Genomic DNA, 23997 nt, shown 5'->3' on the forward strand with positions numbered 1-23997 from the left:
GCCAGATGATGATGCTGGTACAGATTTTGTAAGCAGCATACCTGTAGAATACCTACACTTCATTATGCCATCTGGAATGCCTCCACATGTATTAAAATTGAAAGTTGGTGCAATTGTAATGCTTATAAGAAATATGCACATGGCCTTTGGTTTAGTAAACTGAGTGCATATGATAGAAATACATGACAAAATTAGAAAATTAGATATGCTTCCAAGAATTAGGTCATTTATCTACCTACTGTAGTATTGATTTGCTGTCTACTGACAGTAACCTGCCTTTCAAATTTAAAAGGAGGCAGTTCCCATTATGTCTTGCTTTCGGAATGACCATTAAGAAAGCACAGGGTCAAAGTTTTGACAAAATAGGTATTTACTTATCTCGGTGCATTTTCAGTCGTAGTCGGTTATACGTGACATTTAATAGAGTTCAAGTTGTGAGGGATGTCAAAATTAAAATTAGAACTACACCACATCAGGTTCAGTTCCCAGAAACCAAAGGGTATTTCATAAAAAGCATAGTTTACAATGAAATACTAAAATCAGTTGATGAATAGGACAGTCAAATACAATCATTTACAGTAAACTGTAGCTTACTTTATTAAAGTGATTAAAACATGATTGTTATAAGCATGCGCAATATGATTATGATAGGGCAATTGCCAAGGTTCAAAAATTCCATATGTATAGTCACAACGGAAGTGTAAGTTCAAAGGCTTCTTCTGGAGTTCAGTACATTTCCTGTTACTCTTCTCATGCTTCCTTTATCATCAGTTTCATTTTTAGTCTTTGTTCACAGCTATTGCTGCGACAGGCCACTACTGGTTATAAATAGCAGTTTATCTATTCTGTTAAGACTTTGTTTCTTACTCTAATATTTACTGACCGGGTGAGTTGGCTATGCGGTCAGGGGCATGCAGCTGTGAGCTCGCATCCGGGAGATAGTGGGTTCAAACCCCACTGTCGGCAGCCCTGAAGATGGTTTTCCATGGTTTCCCATTTTCACACCAGGCAAATGCTGGGGCTGTACCTTAATTAAGGCCACGGCCGCTTCCTTCCCATTCCTAGGCCTTTCCTTTCCCATCGTCGCCATAAGACCTATCTGTGTCGGTGCGACGTAAAGCAAAATAGCAAAAAAATATTTACTGAATCATCTGACTTCATTCCATTACTTTTGCTTTGTATTTATTTATTTTCATATAGTAATCCTTTCCCGAGTCCGTGGCCAGGCCTTTCAACAATTTCTCTGGATTCTCTGCAAACTCAGATAAAATGACAATATCTGTCAATCTTACAGAGTTTTGATTTTTCTTGTTGAACTTCTATTCTTCTTTCAAATTTCTTTATGATTTCCTTTCCCACCTTTTCTGTGTAAGAAAAAAAGGAGAACAAACACACTGCAACCGTGACTCACTCCTTTCTCAATTGTTGATTATCTTACATATCCCTTGATTCTTATCATTGTAGTTATTTGTAATGGTTATAGATAATCCTTCATTCTCTGCATTGAATTCCAGTCTCCTGGCAGCGTAAGTCAGTCACTTGCTGCCCTTTCCCAAAGATAGCGAGTTCAGTCTTGGTTGAGGTCAGTGGCATTTGAGGGTATTCAAGTTGCAACATCTCCACATATTGGTGGCTTCTGATACATTAAAGAACCCCTGTCGAATAAAATTCTATCACTCCCAATGTTTTAAAAAATCAACAGGAATTAAAGGGATGTTAAACACACAACTGTACTGTCATTTCTTTATGCAATCACCTTGAGAATCTCAAATAACTTGCACCAATCATCATTGTAAAATGCCTTTTCCAAATCTACAAATATTATGTGTGGGCTTGCCCTTTACTAAATCAACTAAGATTGACCCTGCCCTGTGAACTATGTGACCTTGCGATGGTGTGGAGGCTTGTGCATCCCAGTGAAGCCTGCACTAATCATCATTGTCAAATGCCTTTTCCAGATCTACAAATATCATATACACAGGCTTGCCCTTCTTTACTAATTCAAAAGGAAAAATTGGGGCAAATACTTATATACAGTATAAAATAAGAGTTTTGCCTGTACATTGCTCAAAATTTAAAAAAGAATGGAATTTCTGTATTGGTCATGTCCTAAGTAACAAGGAAATGCACTTTTCAATTTTCCATCATTCCTGTCTATCGGTCTCCATGTATGTACTGTATGTACCCACGTACGTACGGGCATCACAAGAAAATGGATCAGGAGAATTTAATGAGAATTAGTATGTAAAGCTGGGGAATGATGCGCTACAATCTAGGCTATAAATAATTTTATTCACATTCAGTGAAATGGTAGTTTAGGGGAAGGCCTAAAATTTATTCTCAAATATCAATGTTGTTATTGCTCCTATTAATAAATACTACAAAACAGAAGTTATATAGAATTAAATTTCCGATCATTTATGTCTTATCCATATTCGTGAATTTCGATTTTTGTGGCCAAGTCCATATCAGTGCCGAGCCATGCGAAAATGGTGAACAAAATTTAATGAAAATCGGGATGTGAAGCCTGGGAATAAGGTGATACAGTGTAGATTGTAAAAAAATTTTATTCACGCTGAATGAAATGGTAGTTTAGGGGAAGGTGTCTAAAATTTAATTTTTAAATACCTGTGTTATTGGTCCTATCGAAAAGTATTACATACTGTAACAAAAGTTACAGAGAATACAAGTTCCAATCATTTATGTCTTATACAGTTTTACCGTACCACCTCTGATAATAGAATAATGAATTTATAGACTTTTGTTGCTTAGTCCATATCAATGCCAAGCATGGAAATATTCTTTAATCGTGTTAACTGGCAATGATTTTTTTGTCATGATTGCCTTAAGGTGTAAAACCGCGCAGTCATCAACCCATATCGATAAGAAAAATGTGAAGATGATTATTAAAAATGAGAAAAAATTATAAAGGAACGATCGCTTGAAGAATAAGCACAATTGGGAAACATGAAAGGTGGAAGGACTGCCTTTACATTATATACTTTAATATCCCAGAGTTGGAAGAAAACTAAATGTAAAGGCCTATAATATCGAAAGCTCATAACACTGATCAATAACAACATTATACTGTATTGACCATTGTTGTGATGTGATTTGTCTCTTCTGCTGCCACTCATCTCCGATAGATGGAATTACTGCTACATCCCAAGTAAAACAGCATGCCTCAATATTGTCGGAAAGTAGCTAGGGAGTTATATAACTTTGCACATTCTATATGATTGTCCCGTCAATGACTGGTACTGCAGCTAGTTTGTTTATATGAAAAAGAGTTACCAAGGGAGATGTTTCATAAATTTCCAACTTCTTTGAAATTATTTAAGAAAAGACTAGATAAACAACTGCCGGGCTGAGTGGCTCAGACGGTTAAGGCGCTGGCCTTCTGGCCCCAACTTGGCAGGTTCGATCCTGGCTCAGTCCGGTGGTATTTGAAGGTGCTCAAATACGTCAGCCTCGTGTCGGTAGATTTACTGGCACGTAAAAGAACTCCTGCGGGACTAAATTCCGGCACCTCGGCGTCTCCGAAAACCGTAAAAGAGTAGTTAGTGGGACGTAAAACAAATAACATTATTATTATTAGGTAAACAATTGATGGGGAATCTACCACTTGGACGACTGCATTAAATGCATATCTGTGGTGATAGATAGGTAGATAGAAACATTATGAAACAGAAAAGAAACGGCTGAGCAGGTCTTATGGCGATGATGGGATAGGTAAGGCCTAGGAGTTGGAAGGAAGCGGCCGTGGCCTTAATTAAGGTACAGCCCCAGCATTTGCCTGGTGCGAAAATGGAAAACCACGGAAAACCATCTTTAGGGCTGCCAACAGTGGGGTTCGAACCCACTATCTCCCGGATGCAAGCTCACAGCCGCACACCCCTAACCGCATGGCCAACTTGCCCAGTCAAAATATTTGTAACCACTTGGTCCCATGGTTAGTGAGGGAAGACACAAGATGTAGCAACTTAATGTCTTGCTGAAGACCACCTTCAGAGATATCAAAATGAAGATTTATGTCTTATACAGTCTTACCGCACCATCTATGTAATAGAATTATGAATTTACAGACTTTTGTTGAATTTATTTTTGAACTTCTAATCTTCTTCCAAATTTCTCTATGATTTCTTTTCCCATCTTTTTTGTATAAGGAAAAGAAGTGAGAGCAAACTCACTGCAACTCTGCCTCACTCCTTTCTGGATTGTTGTTTATCTTTCATATCCCTTGATTCCTATCATTGTAGTTATTTGTAATGGTTACAGATAATCCTTCATTCTCTGCATTGGATTCCAGTCTTCTGGCAGCGTAAGTCAGTCTGTTGCTGCCCTTTCCCGAATATAGTGAGTTCAATCTCGATTGAGATTCTTCAATTGAAGAAAATTTTATTGAGTACTGGAACATGATGATGAAAGCTAATTCCTTCATTATGAAACAGAAACAAAAGGGCAGAGCATGGAATTGCACCATTAGATTTCACAGACAAGAAATAAATAAAACATAAGTGTAGTTTGGTAGGCAAGTTATTGGCACGGTCTTCTGGGTTGTTATGTCCAAACAGTTGATAGCGCAGTTCATCGTGCATTGCATGATAAAAGCCCTGGGAAGATGATCATCCTTATCATTATCACATCTTTCAGTGTGGTAACGGTTGCCCTCACTTTGTTCATTTCATTAAGGAGAGAAATTGGGAAAAAGAGGTGAGAAGTTCTGCCACACCCTGGCTAGGACAGTCCCAGCATGCCAGCCTATGACTAACATATTTTTGGTTTTGTGAAAGAACAGATGCAAGTTTTACAAACAGAGTTTTCTTGCAAGGATATTTTCAAACCTCCAGAGTGATGAGGAGAACATGTGAAAAGAAGTGAAGGTTGTGTTGGGAAGTGTACCTAAATTTGGTGTTTGTAGTTTCTCATTAATATCAAATCCTGGTTCATAAAATAAATTTTGCTTGTTAGTTTCAGTACATGATATAAAATTCCTGGTGAATCCTTTCCATATTCATTACTGTATGTTATTGATGTATTTCTTCAGGACGTGCTGGGGAGAAGGGTACTGCATACACTCTGGTGACAGATAAGGACAAGGAATTTGCTGGTCACCTTGTTCGAAATCTTGAAGGAGCCAACCAGGAAGTGCCTAAAGCTCTCCTAGATTTAGCAATGCAAGTAAGTAAATTAGATTCACATCATTGTAGTGACAATATTTTATGAGTTCTTATGATCTACTGTATGTAATGTATGTATGTATGATGGCATTGTTGGTTGAGCTAGCAAGTCGTCGGCTGTTCTAAGAGCTCTATAGTATCTTAGTGATTATGTACTTAATTGAAATATAGTAAATTTTGTGTGTGTGATCCATTCAGTTCTGTAAACATTGGTGCTAATTTGTAGTAATTGAGATTAGTTATATTTATTTAAATTTTACATTAAGTAGTTTTGTAGGCGTCCAGTATATCAGGTTAGGTTTTACTCTGTTTCAATTTTGGGTTGAGAGTAAGAAGAAGTAATATTATCTTTTTATTTAAATATCGAAGCCTCCGTGGGTCAGGTGGCAGCGTGCCGGCCTCTCACCGCTGGATACCGTGGTTCAAATCCGGGTCACTCCATGTGAGATTTGTGCTGGACAAAGTAGAGGCAGGATAGGTTTTTCTCTGGATACTCTGGTTTTCCCTGTCATCTTTCATTCCAGGAACACTCTCCATTAACATTTCATTGCATCTGTCAGTCATTTATCATTTCCCCAGAGGAGTGCGACAGGCTTCAGCAGCCGGCACAATTCCTATCCTCGCCGCTAGATGGAGGCTTCATTCATTCCATTCCTGACCCGGTCAAATGACTAGAAACAGGCTGTTGATTTTCATTCATTTTCATTTAAATATCTGTGGATTTGTTGATAGAATATGTAAAAAGACAGGATATTATAAGGAGTTGTAACTTTCTCAGCTTTTAGGCCTACATCAGAGTAATCATTTCTTTAAAGGTTTAAATACAGCTGTATGCTGAATATACAGGATTTCACTGGCAAAATAGTTAACAGTCTTATTGTTATCAATAATTGCAATTGACCGAGCTCGATAGCTGCAGTCGCTTAAGTGCGGCCAGTATCCAGTATTCGGGAGATAGTAGGTTCGAACCCCACTATCGGCAGCCCTGAAAATGGTTTTCCGTGGTTTCCCATTTTCACACCAGGCAAATGCTGGGGCTGTACCTTAATTAAGGCCACGGCCGCTTCCTCCCCACTCCTAGCCATTCCCTGTCCCATCGTCGCCATAAGACCTATCTGTGTCGATGCATCGTAAAGCAACTAGCAAAAAAAAAAAAAAAAAATGCAATTGCTGCTCTTCGTATTAAAATAATATTGCATTGTTGACTACCTGTGGTTGAGAACAAGGAGAATAGTGTAGTTAAAAATAAAATAATAATCAGTTGATTCCTACGTCCTGTATTCCGATAACTTGGTAGTAGTTCTGAGTAGGTAGTTCAAGTCTTTGACGTAATTTATACTTAAACCCTCAATCTTTCAGTATTTAAGAGCAGTTTTAATTTCTGTTAGCTTGTAGGAATAAAACAGTAATACTTTCTAATAAGGATTTATTTTTAACTACTTTTTTGTTTCAAGTATCCAGTTGTAATTAGCAGGGAACGGATTTATATGTGAATACATATCTCTTTAGGAAGTGAAAATTAATTATATTTCGCATTATCTTTACGAATCATGACGTGTGGAGTTAAAAAATGGAGTATTCATTTTCCATATTTTTTCATATTTTGGAGTTTAGCACATATGTTCCATATTCTTCGTCATTAAAATCATTATAGTCCATATTTCGGCTAAAAAGTATTAAATTATATTAAATTCGCTGTCCTTTCAATAACGGTGAAATAAATTAAAAATTAATATTTTAACTGGTGTGCAGGTCATTATCACGCCTGTCCACGTCTGGGCTGATAAAATAAGCTGATAAGCGGTGCGAAGAAAAAGAGAGGTTGAGCCCGGAAGTGGTGATCAGCCGGTCAGTACCATAACTATCTGAATCACACTTACAGCACTGATAAGCTGTATTACATAACATCGACTGTTTCTGTGCCATAATTTCGTAACTAGGGAAATCTCATTCATCAACGATGTGCTAATGGTTTCCGGATTAGTTTGTAATTCGGGCATTCCTTTGTTTGCTTCATAACTCCATCTAGTTAACTACCAGTCATTCACAGTTTGAATTAGCAGTGAGACGGATCATAGTGTACTTGTACGTTCAGTGTGTGCAGTCTTATATAGATATTCATTGAAGACATTAACATTGTTACAACATGCCTAAAGTAGCTCAGTCAACCAGTTTAAAATTGAAAAATTGCGTATCAGAATTTAAAGAAGACTGACAGTAGGATATTATTTTGTAATTTGTGTCATTGTACAATGACATCTACTCAAGGGTTCCTCATGCAACAGCACGTTTCAACCAGTAAACACCAGGTTAACAAACAACGAGATTCCAAGCAGAGACAGTTGTATCTGACACAACCAGCAACTTCCAGTGTAACGTCCAAGTTCAACACCGATCTCTGCCGTACTCTCATCTCTGTTGACATACTTCTCTTCAAACTGAATAACGAGTGCTTCAGGGAATTCCTCGTGAAATATATTAAACGATCCATCCTGGATGAGTCAACGTTCAGAAAAACGTACTGTTCAGCCATATACGATGAAACTGTTCGGAAGACAAGGCAAGAGATTGAAGACGGTCCAATTTGGGTTTCCATTGATGAGACAACAGACAAAGAAGGCAGGCTAATTGGCAATGTAATCATTGGTTTGTTAAGCAAAGATTATTGTAAACTGATTCTCTTACACTGTGATGTTCTAGAAAAGTGCGATAACAAAACTATAGCAAAACTGTGCAATGAGGCTATGGGTATCCTTTGGCCACAGGGCGTTAAGTATAATAAAGTGTTACTTTTTATTAGCGATGCCGCACCTTATACGATAAAAGCCGGAGAAGCAATGTGTTGTATATCCTAAGATGACTCATTTAACATGTGTAGCACATGCCTTTCATCGTGTGGCAGAAGTGGTAAGAGGCAGTTACACCAAAGTAGATTTATTGATTTCCTCAGTGAAAAACGTTTTTCTCAAAGCCCATAGAAGAGTTCATCTTTTGAAAGAAATGTACCCAGAGATTCCATTGCCGCCTGAGCCGATTCTAACTAGGTGGGGTAGGTGGCTGCAAGCGGTTGAATATTATGTTGAATATATAGACTGTATAGAATAAGAACGTTCTGCATGCCATGGACTCTGAAGATGCAGCCTCAATTGAAGCCGTGAAAGCAGTTGTCTGTGATACAAGTGTGAGAAATTATTTATTTTACATTCAGCATAATTTTTCATGCATCACAAAAACACTGAAAACGCTCGAAAACTCGCATCTCTCACTTTCTGAAAGTTGTGAAATAGTGAATAAAACTGTGGAACAACTAAATCGTGGTACAGGTAAAGTTGCAGATGTAGCAAACATGAAGATAACCATTGTACTTCAAAGAACCCTGGATATGAAGAAATGACAAAGGTTGCTGCAATGCTGTGTGGAGATTTAAGTGTAAAATTAACATTGGATTTAACCCCAGCAGATATTGTGAAGTTGAATTATGCCCTCATTACCTCTTCTGATGTTTCAGTTTCAGTCAATATAAATCTGTCCTCATAAATAATAGAAGATTCACTTTCCAGCACTTAAAAGAACATTTTGTAATCCATTGTTTTGGTAACAGAGAATAAAAGATTGTGTGTTCTTCACAATCAAAGATTGTCTAAAATGAGAAGTGCAACATTATGTTGCATGTAGATCTACTTTGTTTAGCTTCTTTGAACTTTGATATTAAATAGAAATTAATGTTATATATGTATATATTTCAATTATTATTAGTACATATAAATCTGTTCCCTGGTAATTAGGATATGCCTAAATACATTTTAGAATTATTGTAGTGTAGTTATATTATTATTATTACTGTATCATTGCATAATATTTATCTGGAAGACGAAAATTTCTATTCTGTTAGCACGTAGGTAGAAAAGGATTAATAACCCGACTAAATAGTTTTAACTCCAGTTCTATTATTTCATTTAACCTGTTATAATTAGGATATGCCTAAGTGCAGTTGAGAATTGTAGTGTACCGGTACCGGTAGTGATTTTATTAGATAGTATCTTGCCTGCTATATTCATTCATGTGTTATCCTCGTGTACAGTAACACTTTTGATATTTCAGCATTCAACTAAATGGCAGTTTTCATGTCTAGAGTATATTAGCGTAAAATAATTTTAATAATAATAATAATAATAATAATAATAATAATAATAATAATGATTGAAATACTAGCGAAAACACTTCAATCAACTTCTGAACTGTGAAGAACCGAAGCACAAATTAGAATTTCCAGAGATTCATGTAAACTTAGAAGCAGATTCACCACCTAGTGTTGAAGAAATTGAGAAAGCAATTAAAACCCTATAAAACAACAAGGCTAGTGGAGACGACTGCATTACAGCTGAACTTATAAAATAGTCTCAACCAGAAATCATAGATGATCTTAAAATCACATTTGAAGAAATCTGGAAAACTGAGAAGATCTCAGAAGAATGGAAAGTAGCTCTTATACATCCTCTGCATAAGAAAGGTAGCAAGCAAGGTGTCAACAACTATAGAGGTATACCCCTTTTGCCAGTGGCTTATAAGATATTTTCAACAATATTACTGAACAGGGTAGAAGCAACTCTTGACAGTCATTTGGGTGAATATCAGAGTGGATGTAGAAAGGGCAGATCTTGCTCAGAACAGATATTCTACCTGAAATCTATCACAGATTAATGAATCCAAAGACATAGTAGTAATGTTTATAGATTTTAAAAAGGCTTTTGACTGTTGATAGGGTAACTTCTAGATCAAATAATCCGAGAGTTAAACCAAATTGGCAAACCTAATCCGTGAAACCCTCACAGTCACCATATCAAAAGTAAAATTTATGGGTGAAATATCTAAACCATTCAGAATAAATACAGGTGTGGGGCAAGGTAATGGTTTATCTCCACTCCTATTCAATTGCATCCTGGAGAAAATAGTAAGAATTTGGAATGAAAAACTGAAAGAATACAAGCTGTCACCAATAATACTGGGAAGAAAGAACAGAAATGTTGAAATAAACTGTCTAGCATTTTCAGATGATTTTGTCATGCTTTCAGAAAACCTGAAAAATGCAGCAATACAAGGGCAGAAATAGCCAACGCAACAGGTTTAAGAATTTCTGTAGGGAAAAGCAATTTATGACAAATACAAAAAATGCTCCAGATGTTCTAATAACAGAAATTGGTCAAATAAGGAAGGTAAAGAAATTCAAATATTTGGGATAAACAGTTCAAGAAAATGGCTTGGAAAAATCCGCTGTAGAAGAAAGGATACACAAGATGGAAAGAGCATAACGTATAACTAGGAATATCTACAACAAAAAATGTTTATCTCAAATCCTCAAAATACACTACAACACAGTAGTCAAACCAGAATGCCTATATGCAAGTGAATGTCTAGTATTGAATTACAAGCTGAATAAATTAGAATTACTCGAAAGAAAAATTATACGGAAAATACTCGGTCTGCTTAGAACTACAGAACTCTGGAAATAAAGAAGTAATTATGAAATATACCGGAACATAGAAAACAACAGTTACGATGCAGAAGAGACGATTGATATTTTTTGGTCACTTATACTGAATGAACGACAACAGGTTGACCAAACAGATCTTCAAATACCTATGGAACAAGAAGTCAACAACAAGCTGGATTTTTTTTTTCTATTGGTTTTACGTCGCACCGACCCACATATGTCTTATGGCGATGATGGGGCAGGAAAGGGCTAGGACTGGGAAGGAAGCGGCTGTGGCCTTAATTAAGGTACAGCCCTAGCATTTGCCTGGTGTGAAAATGGGAAACCATGGAAAACCATCTTCAGGGCTGCCAACAGTGGGGTTCGAACCCACTATCTCCCGAATACTGGATACTGGCCACATTTAAGTGACTGCAGCTATCGAGCTCGGTAACAAGCTGGATTCATGAAGTCAAGAAAAATTTGGAAAGAAACAACATAAGGGAGGAAGAAGCAACAGAGAGAGAGAGAGAGAGAGAGAGAGAGATTTTTAGAAAGAAAGTGTTAAAAATGGAAGTATTCCAGTATTCCATGGTCGGGAGGGAAAGAAAGCGGGCTCAAAATGGTCCGAGGAGAGGAAAAGGAGGCATAGTGAGCATATGAAGGAGTATTGGAGGAAGCAGGAGGAACAACAAAGGATGAAGCATCAAAATTGTCACGTGGTCCCTAAAAGACCTAATGGAGAAAGAAGGAAAGAAATAATAGTGATGTTGTTGAGTACTCCTTGAATAGTTCTCCAAATTTCAAAATAATGTTAATTGCAATTTTCATTTCTGTTTGCATGTGGTATTAAGCCTTTGTAATCAGGATATGTCTGAATACAGTTTAAAATTATTTTGGTATAGTTATTTTATTAGAAATTCCTGAAGATGGTTTTCTGTGGTTTTCCATTTTCACACCAAGCAAATGCTTTTTTTTTTTTTTTTTTTTTTTTTTCCTATTGGCTTTACGTCGCACCGACACAGATATGTCTTATGGCGACGATGGGACAGGAAAGAACTAGGACTGGGAAGGAAAACAGAAATTCCGGAACTGGGCAGACGTGAAGGCTCTTGCGTTATCACTTACCAAGAATTGACAGGGTCCAAACGAGGCGAATATCTGTTTCAAGCACGAGATGGTGGTGTTGGCGTTAGCCATCTGAGTGGGGAACAGCCACGTAAAACGCAAAAAGGCGTCAACACACACGAGTATGAAACGATGACTATTCCGAGATCTCGGGAAGGGCCCAATATAGTCTATGAACAGTCTTTCCATAGGGCGAGAAGCTTGCTCAGAAGACAAGAGACCTAGATGAGTATTCGGGGCGGGTTTGCTGATGTTGCAAATCTTACAGGACTTGACAAGGGTACGAATCTTGCTATCCATGGATTTCCAAATGAAATGGTTCCGAATCTTCTCCCATGTTTTGAAAACACCCAGATGACCGCCCACTGGGGATTCATGAAAGTATTTGAAGAGAGCCGGGACCAGGTTAGTTCGGACTACAATTTTGGGGTCTCTGCGACCACGAGCAGGACAACACAAGACACCATTCTTCAGAATATAGGACTTAACATGGTCACCGGATTTAACCCTGTCGAAAAGGCTGGGAACCTCCCAAAGGCATGGACATGGCTTAGATTGCGGATTCCAGAATAAATCGCCGTGATCCTTAGATTTGAAAAATATTATTTACAAAAGAATATTACAAATACATTCCAAATACAATCCCGACTTACGAACTATTAGTTCTGTGATATACATAACTTAGAGGTTCTTTGGTAATACTTTCGTAGCAGTATAAATTCAAATTTCAAATCAACTATACATCTAGTTACCAATGCAGTCGTACAATGCAATTTACAGTGCAGTGAACGGGTTCTCCAAAATCTAGCGTACCTCAAGTGATACAGAACTACCAAAGGCAAAGCCCAAGGTACATATATTAACTTACAATCTACATATTTTGTGAAGTAAGAAAAGGGGAAGCCTCGAAAACAAACAGGCAAGCCCAGCTGAGAAGCTAGGGCGTCCTAAATAATTAATTTGGCGAATCTAGGTTAGGCTAGGGCAGACTCCTATATGAAAAGCAAATCGGAACATTATGGAAATTTTAGCAGGGACGGAATTCAAGAGTGCTTACCCGAGGATGCGCCATTTCGGAAGCGAGGGGTTGTACATTACGCAGACCAACACAGACTAAAGCCAAATAAGGCCAAGACAAGACCGAATAATCACGATCGCTGCCTCGCTTACTATATATATTAAAAGTAATAAACTTCATTGTTAGGTTCTGTATTGAGTTGAGACTATGCTTAAAGTAAATTCAAAATTTTAATGTTCCACCTTCTCAATACTAAACAATCATTTGATGTTTTTACAAAAACATCACAATGACGTTAAAAGGTACTAGTTTCAGTCCACTGTGGACCATCATCAGCCTAGCCAAATTACAACAGTAAAAGACAGTGATAAAAATAGTATGGAGAAATGAGAGAGGATCTAGAAGGATGGGATGGTGGTGGAATGACAGATAAAAGTGAAAAAACCATATTTGCGAATAATGATAAAAGTAACAGAAGTGTACACAATGACAAGTAAAATCTTGTGAAGTCACGTAAAAACTCTTGATGAGATAGTCTTTGGTTGCCAGTTGCTTCTCTGTTGCACAATTGACATATATAACTACGTATATGCTTCTAGAAAGTTGTAGATGTAAGTTCCACTTTTGCGTAGAGGGAAGAATTGTCCGATGAGACTAGCACCAGATTAAAATTGACAAAGTTGAACCTGTTCTATGGTGGAATTAAAGGCTTTCTGTGTTAAACAGAAGTAGTCTCAGTTCAATCGGGACCCCAATGAACCTGGGGAAAGAAGATAGTATTAACGCGGGTAATCGGATAGAGAACAAGCGAGGCACCGGAAAATATAAACAATGACTCACCTTGCGCTGCGTGGAACAAACTTGCTGGATTGAATGCAACTTATGGAGTGAGCGTGGCGCGGAGTAGATCAGCAGGAAAGGGGTAGGTGAATACGGAGGGGAGGAATGACGTAAGTGGTGGAGGGTGGGAGGGATGGGAAAGGTTCAAGGCGGGGTGGACGGGAGAGGAAGTGATGGTGTTTGTACTGTCGGGGGACCCTTAATTGACTTAGAGAAAGAATTTTGAACGACCGATTTGTTTTTTCTGTAATAAGTAATGAAAAGGTCAAATAAAATATTGGGTTTCTCAGTTATTTCGTTAAGGTTATAGTTGGCATTAAAGTATTGATCTAAATGAATGTAAAAGTTCTCTATTATATTGAGTAGAGGTCCTTTCTTAGCTATTTTGAGAATGTCCATGTCTGTTTCAATATTCGTGAATTTGTGGTTATAGTCGACCATATGTTGGCCGATAGCTGAAAATTTGTTGTATCTGACTGCATTGAAATGTTCTAAATATCTAATGTTGAAGCTCCGGCCGGTTTGCCCCACATAAGAAATATTAGAGCATGTATTACATTTAATCCTGTAGACGCCTGATTTAATCTGGTGCTAGTCTCATCGGACAATTCTTCCCTCTACGCAAAAGTGGAACTTACATCTACAACTTTCTAGAAGCATATACGTAGTTATATATGTCAATTGTGCAACAGAGAAGCAACTGCCAACCAAAGACTATCTCATCAAGAGTTTTTACGTGACTTCACAAGATTTTACTTGTCATTGTGTACACTTCTGTTACTTTTATCATTTTTCGCAAATACGGTTTTTTCACTTTTATCTGTCATTCCACCACCATCCCATCCTTCTAGATCCTCTCTCATTTCTCCATACTATTTTTATCACTGTCTTTTACTGTTGTAATTTGGCTAGGCTGATGATGGTCCACAGTGGACCGAAACTAGTACCTTTTAACGTCATTGTAATGTTTTTGTAAAAACATCAAATGATTGTTTAGTATTGAGAAGGTGGAACATTAAAATTTTGTATTTACTTTAAGCATACTATATATAGGAAAACTCTGGCTTGGAGTAGTCAATCAGAATGTATGAGTCCGCCCATCTCCTAGGTTTACCGATCACAATTCCTACTCCCGTCGCGAACTTAACTAACATTCTCGAAGACACACGTTCGCGAATCTTCCATTTCCAGAATAGTAAGAAATTCCAGAATAATAAGAAAATTCCTTTTAGAAAACATAACCCACAAAAGGCACACACCCTATTAAACAATTTTCTAGATACTTCCAGTAAGTACAGAATAGAAATCTACCATTTACAATTACATATGTTACAAATATTACACAGTACAGGTTAGGTCATTACAAATAAGACGTTATATTATACTTTACAAATAAAGTCTTCAAAAACACTTTCCACTTCCACAATATTGTTCACCTGTGACAGTATTTCTTAAATGAGAGGAAAATTAGGATACATGTATTTACATGAAGTAATGATATAAAATACAGGTACTAGCAAGAAGTTTTCAGCATCTCAAATTTTACCCTGTACCGGTACATTATCTCCTCTCTGTGATTTTCTTCCGAACACTCCCAGACACAAATGAATATTCAAGGTAGTCTGCAACCACTGCAGATTTAACACAGATTCTGGCACATCACTTCGTGACAAGAAAATCCTGAAGACTACGTGCCATGTTTGTTGCCTGCGCTAGAGTCGAACTCTGTTGAACGCTTTGAGGCACATCTTCCTCTTCCACCTCAACATCACACGGATTCCTATCACTTATAATATCTGCCACAATCTCTTCTTCAGCGATTTCCTTTTCCACTAACACATCAAGTCTACATTGACATAATCATTAAGATTTACACTTGTTGGCACATCTAACTTTTCACACAAATGCTTCCAGTGCTCCTCTGTTTCTGAATCCAACTCTTCAATTTCTGCGATGGTGTCTTCTCCATAACCCACTCCAGCTTTTATAAAGCAGTTCCTGATTACCTCTTCTTTCAGTGATCTCCATGCAGCACTGAACATCTGCATTGCTTCCAATAAGTTGACATTAATGTCTCTCTCTGAGGCAATTTACATAGCATACGCCGGACCACACGAGCTCTGTAATGCCGTTTCACCATGTGAATTATTCCCTGATCCAGTGGCTGGAGAACTGAGGTAGTATTTGGAGGCAAAAATAAAACTTTCACATGCTCCAAATGGCAAGGTACACAATTGAGAGGAGCAATTTTCTAGGATGAGAAGAATTCTTTTCTTTTCGGCCTTCATCTGACGTTCCAGGCACAACAGCCACTCTTCGAAGATCACTGATGCTATCCATGCCTTTTTTGTTATGCCTATATTCACAGGGAAGATGTTGTACTCCCTCGAAGCACCTTGGCTTCCCAAACTTCCTAATTATGAGAGGCTTCAGTTTATCTGTCCCTGTGGAGTTGGTGCACAAGAGAGCCATTATCCGTTCTTTTGAGCATTTGCCCCCAAAACACTTATTATCCTTGAATTCAAGGGTTTTGTTCGGCATTAACTTGTAGAATAATGCTGCCTCTTCTGCATGATAAATATCCGCTGGCGAATATTCCTTCAAGGCAGCTGATAGTGTCTCCATCCGCCATGAAGATGCAACTTCGTTTGGGACACTGTTTTCTTCTCCATTTACAACTTTGTGAGAAATGCCATTCTTTTCCGGAACCTATGAAGACAACCAGTACTCCCCATAAATTCCAGAAATCCAAGCGAACGTGCAAAGGATCGTGCACGCTCGCATAACAGTGGGCCATTGACAGGAATGTTTCTGGTCTGCATTTCGACAAACCACGTATAAACAGCTTTGTCCACCTTCTCATAGTCTGCTGTGCTCATCTTCTTTTCATTGTGGGCCAAGGGCATCAGCATCAATATTCTGCTCTATCTTAATTTTCTGTTTTAGAAAAGTAGGTAATGTTGAAGGACTGATCCCATACTTCTCCACTATTTCTACTCCTCTTTTTCCACCTTTCTCCACTTCCCGAAGTATTTCACATTTTTCTTTTAAAGAAAATTGCTTTCGCTTCTTTTGATCCATATTGTCAAAAGAGTTAACTGGCACACTAATACACATGTTGCTTCACGAACTAATGTTAAACAACGAACGCCTCGTGAGACGTGAATAAACGGAATGCAGTACTGAAGGTAGAGATGTAAAACCGTAACGTTCATTGGTTGATTTTAAATGTGGCGTTCCTACCCAGCCAATAGCATTACTTCTTACATATTGATTACTTTGAAATTGATATCCAGCTCGACCAATCATGTACATGTATGGAAAATGGCTACCTGAACCGTATCCTGTAAACGTGAATACTTCAATCCGTTCACCTCAATATTTGAAGGTACCCGTATTTTATTAATAGAAAATTGGCTTTAAATGTGTAATAAATCAATCCTACATACAGTAGAACCTCGGTAATTCAAAATCGGTTATTTCAAAATCTCGCCTGATTAGATGAAGATCTCGTTCCCGTAAACAGGAGGTGCGGTTTTGCATGTTATTTCAGTTGTTTAATTCGAAATGCTGATAATTCATAATTCGAAGAGCAATGTTGGCGCCATTACCGAAATTCAGACTTTTAATTCAAATCTGCCTTTATATTTGAAAAAAATAGTACAGAGTAACTTAAATTCAAAATTTATCCACGTCATGATAGAGCGTGTCTTCCGGAATGTACAGGGTAGCTTTCCGCAACTTCACGCACTTCGGTGCGTCTACAGTGCTTCATATTTGCTAGGTTCGAGTGAAATCGTAATTCTTTTGTATTCAGTGTTTTAAGGAACGCCACAATATCATGTAGCAGGCAGTGTGCGGAGAAGGAGAATCCGTGAACACTGGCCATCCCGACAGTGGTGAGGTGGTGTTGGTGATTATTGTTTTAAGAGGAAGTACATGTGCCTCGTATAATCAATTCGTACGCATCGAACAATATTGTCAGTGCCGATGAAACTGCATTGTTTCCCTTCGTGCCGATCCCAAATGGACTTACAATTTTAAAGGAGAGAACTGCCAGCCAGGTTGGGGTCATTGTACTGTGTTGCAATGCACGCAGAAGCGAGAGACTTTATCCCCTCGTCATAGGAAACTTCGATAAGCGACGATGTTTTAAGGGCGTTGGGCACTTTCCGTGCAAGTACAGGGCATATAAAATGCATGCAATACAGTAATCCAATGAATAAAGCACTTGCACACGAGAGCCAGCATAGATTTCTCCTCATCTTTGAATCATGTTTTGTTTTTCTTTCGTTGCGTGAGGTTATGTTTGTCAGTGAGTTATCAGAGTGCATTATCTGAATACTGTAAATGCACCTAGTTGGATACATTTTGGAAATAGTTTTTTCCATGACATATGAAATTTTTAAATTGTGAATCAAGGTTAATTGCATGCAGTAATGGGTCTTAGAATATTTTGTGATGTAACAAGGGTTGGCATTTCTGAATTTAGAGTTGACGGTTAATTCAAAGTCCGATTTTTGTGTCCCAACGACTTTGAATTAATGAGGCTTTACTGTAATGACGTTCAGTACCGGCACACCGCAACTGAATAAGATAATCTTCACATGCTGTTGGGTAGGCAACCCGCTTGTCAGAACTGTGATGTGTTTGCTTACTTTCCCCCGATTCGTAATCGGGTAGTTTCGTCTGTGTGTTGTACAGTGTGTACTGTCTGGTATTAGCTGTATAGAAATATGTTGTGCGATATACCTGGCGATTAAAACAGGATAAGTTTTGTTTACATTTTGAAGAAAAAGGCTACAATTTAATTCATTATACTGAAAGTTTGAAATTCGTTACAATGAAATATTTTAACACATGTTAAATAGGGAAAAGGGAAGGGGCCTAAAAATAATTTTGCTGTTCTGAACATTTCGGTAACTGGCGTTCATTACAATGACATTTTACTGTAATATACCTAAGTAGTATTGTAGTGTATTGTCATGTGATCCTTGTGTACTATCCTAGACAATATTTCTTTCCTTTGATTCTTTTTTTACAGAATAAGTTATTTCATCTTTGCTGCTTTTTCATTATTCTGTAAAGAAGAGTAAAGAATGGCTGAGGAATGCAGGTGTAGGAACGAACTGTGGGTGTGGCCAGTCATTAAGGAGTATGAGGGAGGAAATAGAGGAAACTGTTGCAGAGGAAGTGTAGAAGTAGGAGGAAAGGAGAAGGTAGGAAAGTGAAATGTAGACTAGAGGTTGGGTCATGGAAGGGAGAAGTAGCTTCTGCAGCCATCAGAAAAGATAGGAGAGATGCTAGACATGTGGGGAAAGTGTGTGGAAGAAAGGGAACTTAGGGTAGAGTATTATCCAGGAATCAGGTTAAGGCAGATGTGGAGGAAAGTATAAGAGAAGGAGTGCGGAAAGGAAAAGGTGGTAGTTTTTTATGTGCGTACCAACAACGTAAGGCAGGCAGGTATAAGCACCAACATAGTTGGGGATGTGAAGGATCTGGTTAATGCAGTACAGGTGAAGTTTAAGGAAGCGGCGATTGTTACCGGTGGAATACTGTGCAGGAGGGATACTGACTGGGAGGTGATCAGGGATTTAAATAAGACTATGGAGTGGGTAGGTGGAAAACTTGGAGTGAGATTTGTAGATCCTAATGCGTGGGTAGGAGATAGATGGCCTATACTGAACCGCAGTGGTACGTATAAGTTATGAAGTTTGTTTAGAAAGGTTATAGGGAGGTACATTCAGGAAAACAGAGTAGACTAGGGAGTGGCGTTACGGGTGCAGGTATCTGAAAGTAAAGTAGAGATGACATGAAAATGTTAGTGTTGAACTGTAGAAAAATTGTAAAGAAAGGATATACTTAACAGGTATTGCAGTACAAATTGAATCATGGCTGAGAAATGATATAATGGATGCAGAAATTTTCTCACAGAACTGGAGTGTTTATCATAGAGATGAGATAGGAATGGTAGAAGGGGAATTATATATTCTGGTGAAGGAGGAATTTGTAAGCTATGAAAGAGTTAAAGATGACAAATGTGAAATTCTAGGTGTAAAGTTAATCTCTAAGGATAATAGGCATCTCAATGTTTTTGGAGTGTACAGACCTGGAAAGGATGGCGCAGATGCTGATTCGGAGTTATTTGATTAGATAATCAGCTATGTGGGATGGGAAAAAATACTGAAAAGGAATGTGATTGTAACAGGTGATCTGAATTTATATCACAAATATTATTATAATATTTATAGATCCACCTTTTCAATACAATACAATCCATTATTTCATGTGGTTAAAATTTATACATAATACATAAAAGTCATAGGTACATGTTTCACCCTTTTTTACGGGCATCATCAGCCTATATCAATCTTAAAAATTAATGGATATGTCATCTTTCTTATCTTAAACTGTCTGTCTGTTAGGTCATCAGCCCAGAGGCTGGTTGGATCCTCAAATAGCACCACCAAAGGTTATGCGCTTATAAGGAAACCGCAAAAACCAATGGCAGCACCAAAATGAGGCGTACTAGGCAAGACGAGGAGTGAGGTAGTTTGCCATTGCTTTCCTCACTGGGTCAGAAAGTGCTATTGCAGCACGACTGACCCTATGAGCAACACCTTTCATAACACTCAGATGCACTAGTCGTGCTCTGAATGTCATTACTCAGCACCACCCATACCCCAGCAGCTTCCATATTGTCACAGCCATGGATGAGACTGGGACTTTGGTGGAAGCTACACTTTACTCTGGCCTGTGCTAAGAGATGGATACAAAAGTACTGTATCCATCAAGAAATGGCAGCAGGCAAAATCTTAAACTATAGAGTAAAATGATGGACAATGATCTCATAAAACGTTGTACTATAATATCTAAAACAGGGGTATTGCACAGAAAGTATGTTAAAAAAAATACTGTGAATTAACAGTTTTTAAAGATTATAATGTAGTTGATCATGAATATTTGAGCATTTAAAACCAAAATGGATCCTCTTCTTATACATCATTAGGACTGTGACGACCTTGAGTGTAAAAGCACAGTCATCCAAGGGGGGATGTTTACTCCGTTCCCATAGCATGAGTTCAAGTAAATAGTAAAATCAATGTCAGTTATTTAAAATAGAAGTGTGCACGTATCAAATGTATTAAAATATGTACGGTTGATTTATCAGAAAGTCGTAAAAAAGAAGATGGGACTTCTTGTGGAGACGTTGCTAATGATAGAATGTTGTGTCAAAGCTAGCTGATGTCAGTGTATAGTTATGTTAGTACGGTAATCAATTGGATCCAAAAGACGGTCAAGTGGGTGTTATTAACCCTGTTGAAACATTTGTTCGAAGAAATGATCGAGTTTTACCTGAGACAAAATGTTAAAGAGAGTTAGTTAAATAATATTGTGCACGAGACTTCCCGTACGTCAAAAATGCCTATGGCGGTACTTACTCGTACGGTGCGTGTTAAGTACATCGGGCTGTTCTAGCAACGCTAGCTTGACTGAACTTTCTACTTCTAGTATTATACCGGTGTGGCTAAGGCAGTGATGGACACGGAGGTGGGGGGGGGAAGGGTGGGCGGAACCTTGCGCACAGGTGTGTTGTTGTTAGTGGGCTGTTAGGAGCAGGGTGGGTGGGCCTAACATGAGAATAGTTACTTGTAACTTGTGATCTGAATTTACCAAATGTCAGTTGGGAAGATAATGCGAATGACAGGAAGCATGAGCAACAAATGGCAAGTACGTTAATCAGTGAAGGACAGCTGAATCAGAAAGTGATGGAACCAATTAGACGGAAGAATATTCTGGATGCGGTGCTTGTAAAATTAGTTGAGCTCTATAGAGAAACTGAAGTAATATATTTTATTAGTGATCACAAAGCTGTTTTTGTCGTAGTTAAAAAATAAATGCAATAGAAAGGAAGGTTGTAAAAGTAGACTTTTAGGCAGTACCATATGGCTGATAAGACAGGCATGAGGAAGTTTAAAAAAAAAAAAAGTAATTTTGATCGGTGGAAAACGGTAAATAAGAGTGTAAACAAGACTGTGGGATAGGATTAAGGTAATTGTTGAGGAATGTGAAAATGGGTATGTGCCTTTAAATGGAGTGAGGAATGGTAAATGCCTCTTATATTATAACAGAGAAGTAAAGGGACTAAGAATGAGGTGCAGGTTGGAAAGAAATAGAGTTAGAAATGGCTGTGGAAGTAAGGCAAAGTTCAAGGAACTAATTAGGAAATTTAATCTAGCCAAGAAGTCAGCTAAGGATAACATGATGGCAAGCATAACAGTCATACAAATTTTAGTGAAAAATGGAAGGGTATGTATAGGTACGTAAAGGCAGAAACAGGTTCCAAGGAGGACATTTCCCAGGAATCATTAATAAACAAGCGAAGTGTATATGTGAGGATCTACAGATGGCAGAAGTATTGTCAACAGTATGTAAAGATTGCTGGTTACAAGGATAACGTCCAGATAGAGGAGGTGACTAATACTAATGAATATTGAATTTTACCTACGTTAACAAAAGTTGATAAGATAAAAAAGTTGAAAACTAGAACAGCAACTGGAAATGATAAGATTTCTGGGGATATACTGAAGACAATGTGTTGGGATATAATGCCACATCTGAAGTACTGTATTTATTTTATTTTTGTTTGCAAGAAGGAGCTATACCAAATGAATGGAGAGTTGCTATAGTAGCCCTGTGTATAAAGGTAAGGGTGAAAAAAAAAAAAAGAAGAAAGTAGAAAAATTACAGGCCAGTCAGTTAGACAAGTTTCATGTTAGCTTTGGGAAAGCATTCTCTCTGATTCTATTAAACCTGCTTGCAGAATTAATAACTGGTTCGATAGGAAGCAGTTCTGGTTTAGAAATGTTATACCACTGAAACTCTACTTGTAGGATTCCAGCAAGATATAGCAGGTATCTAGGATTCAGGAGGTCAAATGGACTGTATCATGATAGACCTGTCCAAGGCGTTTGATAGGGTTTATCATGAGAGACTTCTGGCAAAAATGAGTACACGTTGCCTGGCCAAAAAAGTGATTGAAGGGGTGGCTGTATACCTAGAAAATAGAACTCAGAGAATTAGAGTAGTCAAGCATTATCTGATCGTGTAATGAGTAAGAGGGTAATTCCTCAAGGCAGTGTTTTCTTATACGGTATATAGATGATATGAGTAAAGAACTGGACTAGAGATAGGGCTTTTTTGTGAATGATACACTGTATACATTAATAAATAAATTACAAGATTGTGAACAACTGAAAAAAGACCATGACAATGTTGTGAGGTGGACAGCGGGCAATGGTATGATAATAAACGGGGTTAAAAGTCAGGTTGTGTGTTTCCTAGTAGGAAAAGTCTCCTTAGTTTTAATTATTGTGTTGATGAGGTGATAGTACGTCATGGGAATTTTAATATAAGGAAATAACATGTTAGTATAAGGAAAGATCGTCAAGGGTACAGATCTCTGCACATAGTTGTGAGGGTATTTAGGGGTTGTAGTAAGGATGTGTTATCATTCCAGTGCAGCACACTTTGCCCTTCGTGTGGTTTACGAAGCTTGGAGCATATATGACATAGCTAATTGGTTGCCTGTGCCCTAGTTACAGACCATCGCCTCCGCATTCCAAGCTGTCAGTGACATGGAATGACATTAGTAGACTAATAATAAGTTTGAGTGGTGTTTTTCTTATTGGAAGTGCACACAAATGTGCAGAGTACAACAAAAGAAATAGTTTAAATATTATTTCTATTAATACTTATTTTTGCATATTCACTTACGGTTTTTGTTCGCTTTGTACACAGTTCGATGTGGTAACGATCACACGTTTTTTCACACAGTTGGCATATGCAAGTCTTCATCGGATTGTGGTACGCCTTGTTGTTGCAGAGGTGATGATGGAAACCATGCACAGACAGTCTCGTTAGTACGTGTCTCATCTCAAAGTTTGCTGGCGTCCAGGTCCTATCGATCATTGCACCCGTGTTGTAGAATTTTGGTCAGATTTCTAGGCGGCGGTCCCTTAGACTTTGTAATTCTTGTTCTGCTGCTATGGTAGATGGGAGCACGAAGGTTGTTTACAAATCCTCTAGCAGAAATTATTCTCTAGCTAGTACATATGTTAGGCGGGATCTTGTTGATTTGGATACACCCAAAGCTCTTTTCAGGAAGAGATGCTTTAACTTTTTCCAAGGTAGCAAGGTTTTTCCTGGTGAGGTCAGGCCATATAATTTCAATGCCATTTGTTAGGATGGGAATGATCTTTGCCTCGAATAATTTCATTGCTGTTTCCATGCTAGGATAGGTTGTGCTGCTCTTTCTGTTATGTGTTTTGTAAAGCATTTGCCGCTAGGTTGTAGCGTGA

General features: G+C 38.0%; 1 protein-coding gene across 1 annotated transcript in view; it reads left to right on the forward strand.

Annotated features, from left to right (window-relative positions):
* The window catches only part of LOC136864652 (ATP-dependent RNA helicase DDX42), a 252516-nt gene that overhangs the window by 172939 nt on the left and 55580 nt on the right, over window positions 1–23997 (forward strand). The window contains exon 6 of the mRNA XM_067141932.2: window positions 5048–5181. Within this exon, the coding sequence (XP_066998033.1) occupies window positions 5048–5181 (134 nt within the window). The remainder of the gene's footprint in view (window positions 1–5047; window positions 5182–23997) is intronic.

The sequence above is a fragment of the Anabrus simplex genome, chromosome 2 (genome assembly GCF_040414725.1).
Source record: "Anabrus simplex isolate iqAnaSimp1 chromosome 2, ASM4041472v1, whole genome shotgun sequence".
Taxonomy (NCBI): domain Eukaryota; kingdom Metazoa; phylum Arthropoda; class Insecta; order Orthoptera; family Tettigoniidae; genus Anabrus; species Anabrus simplex.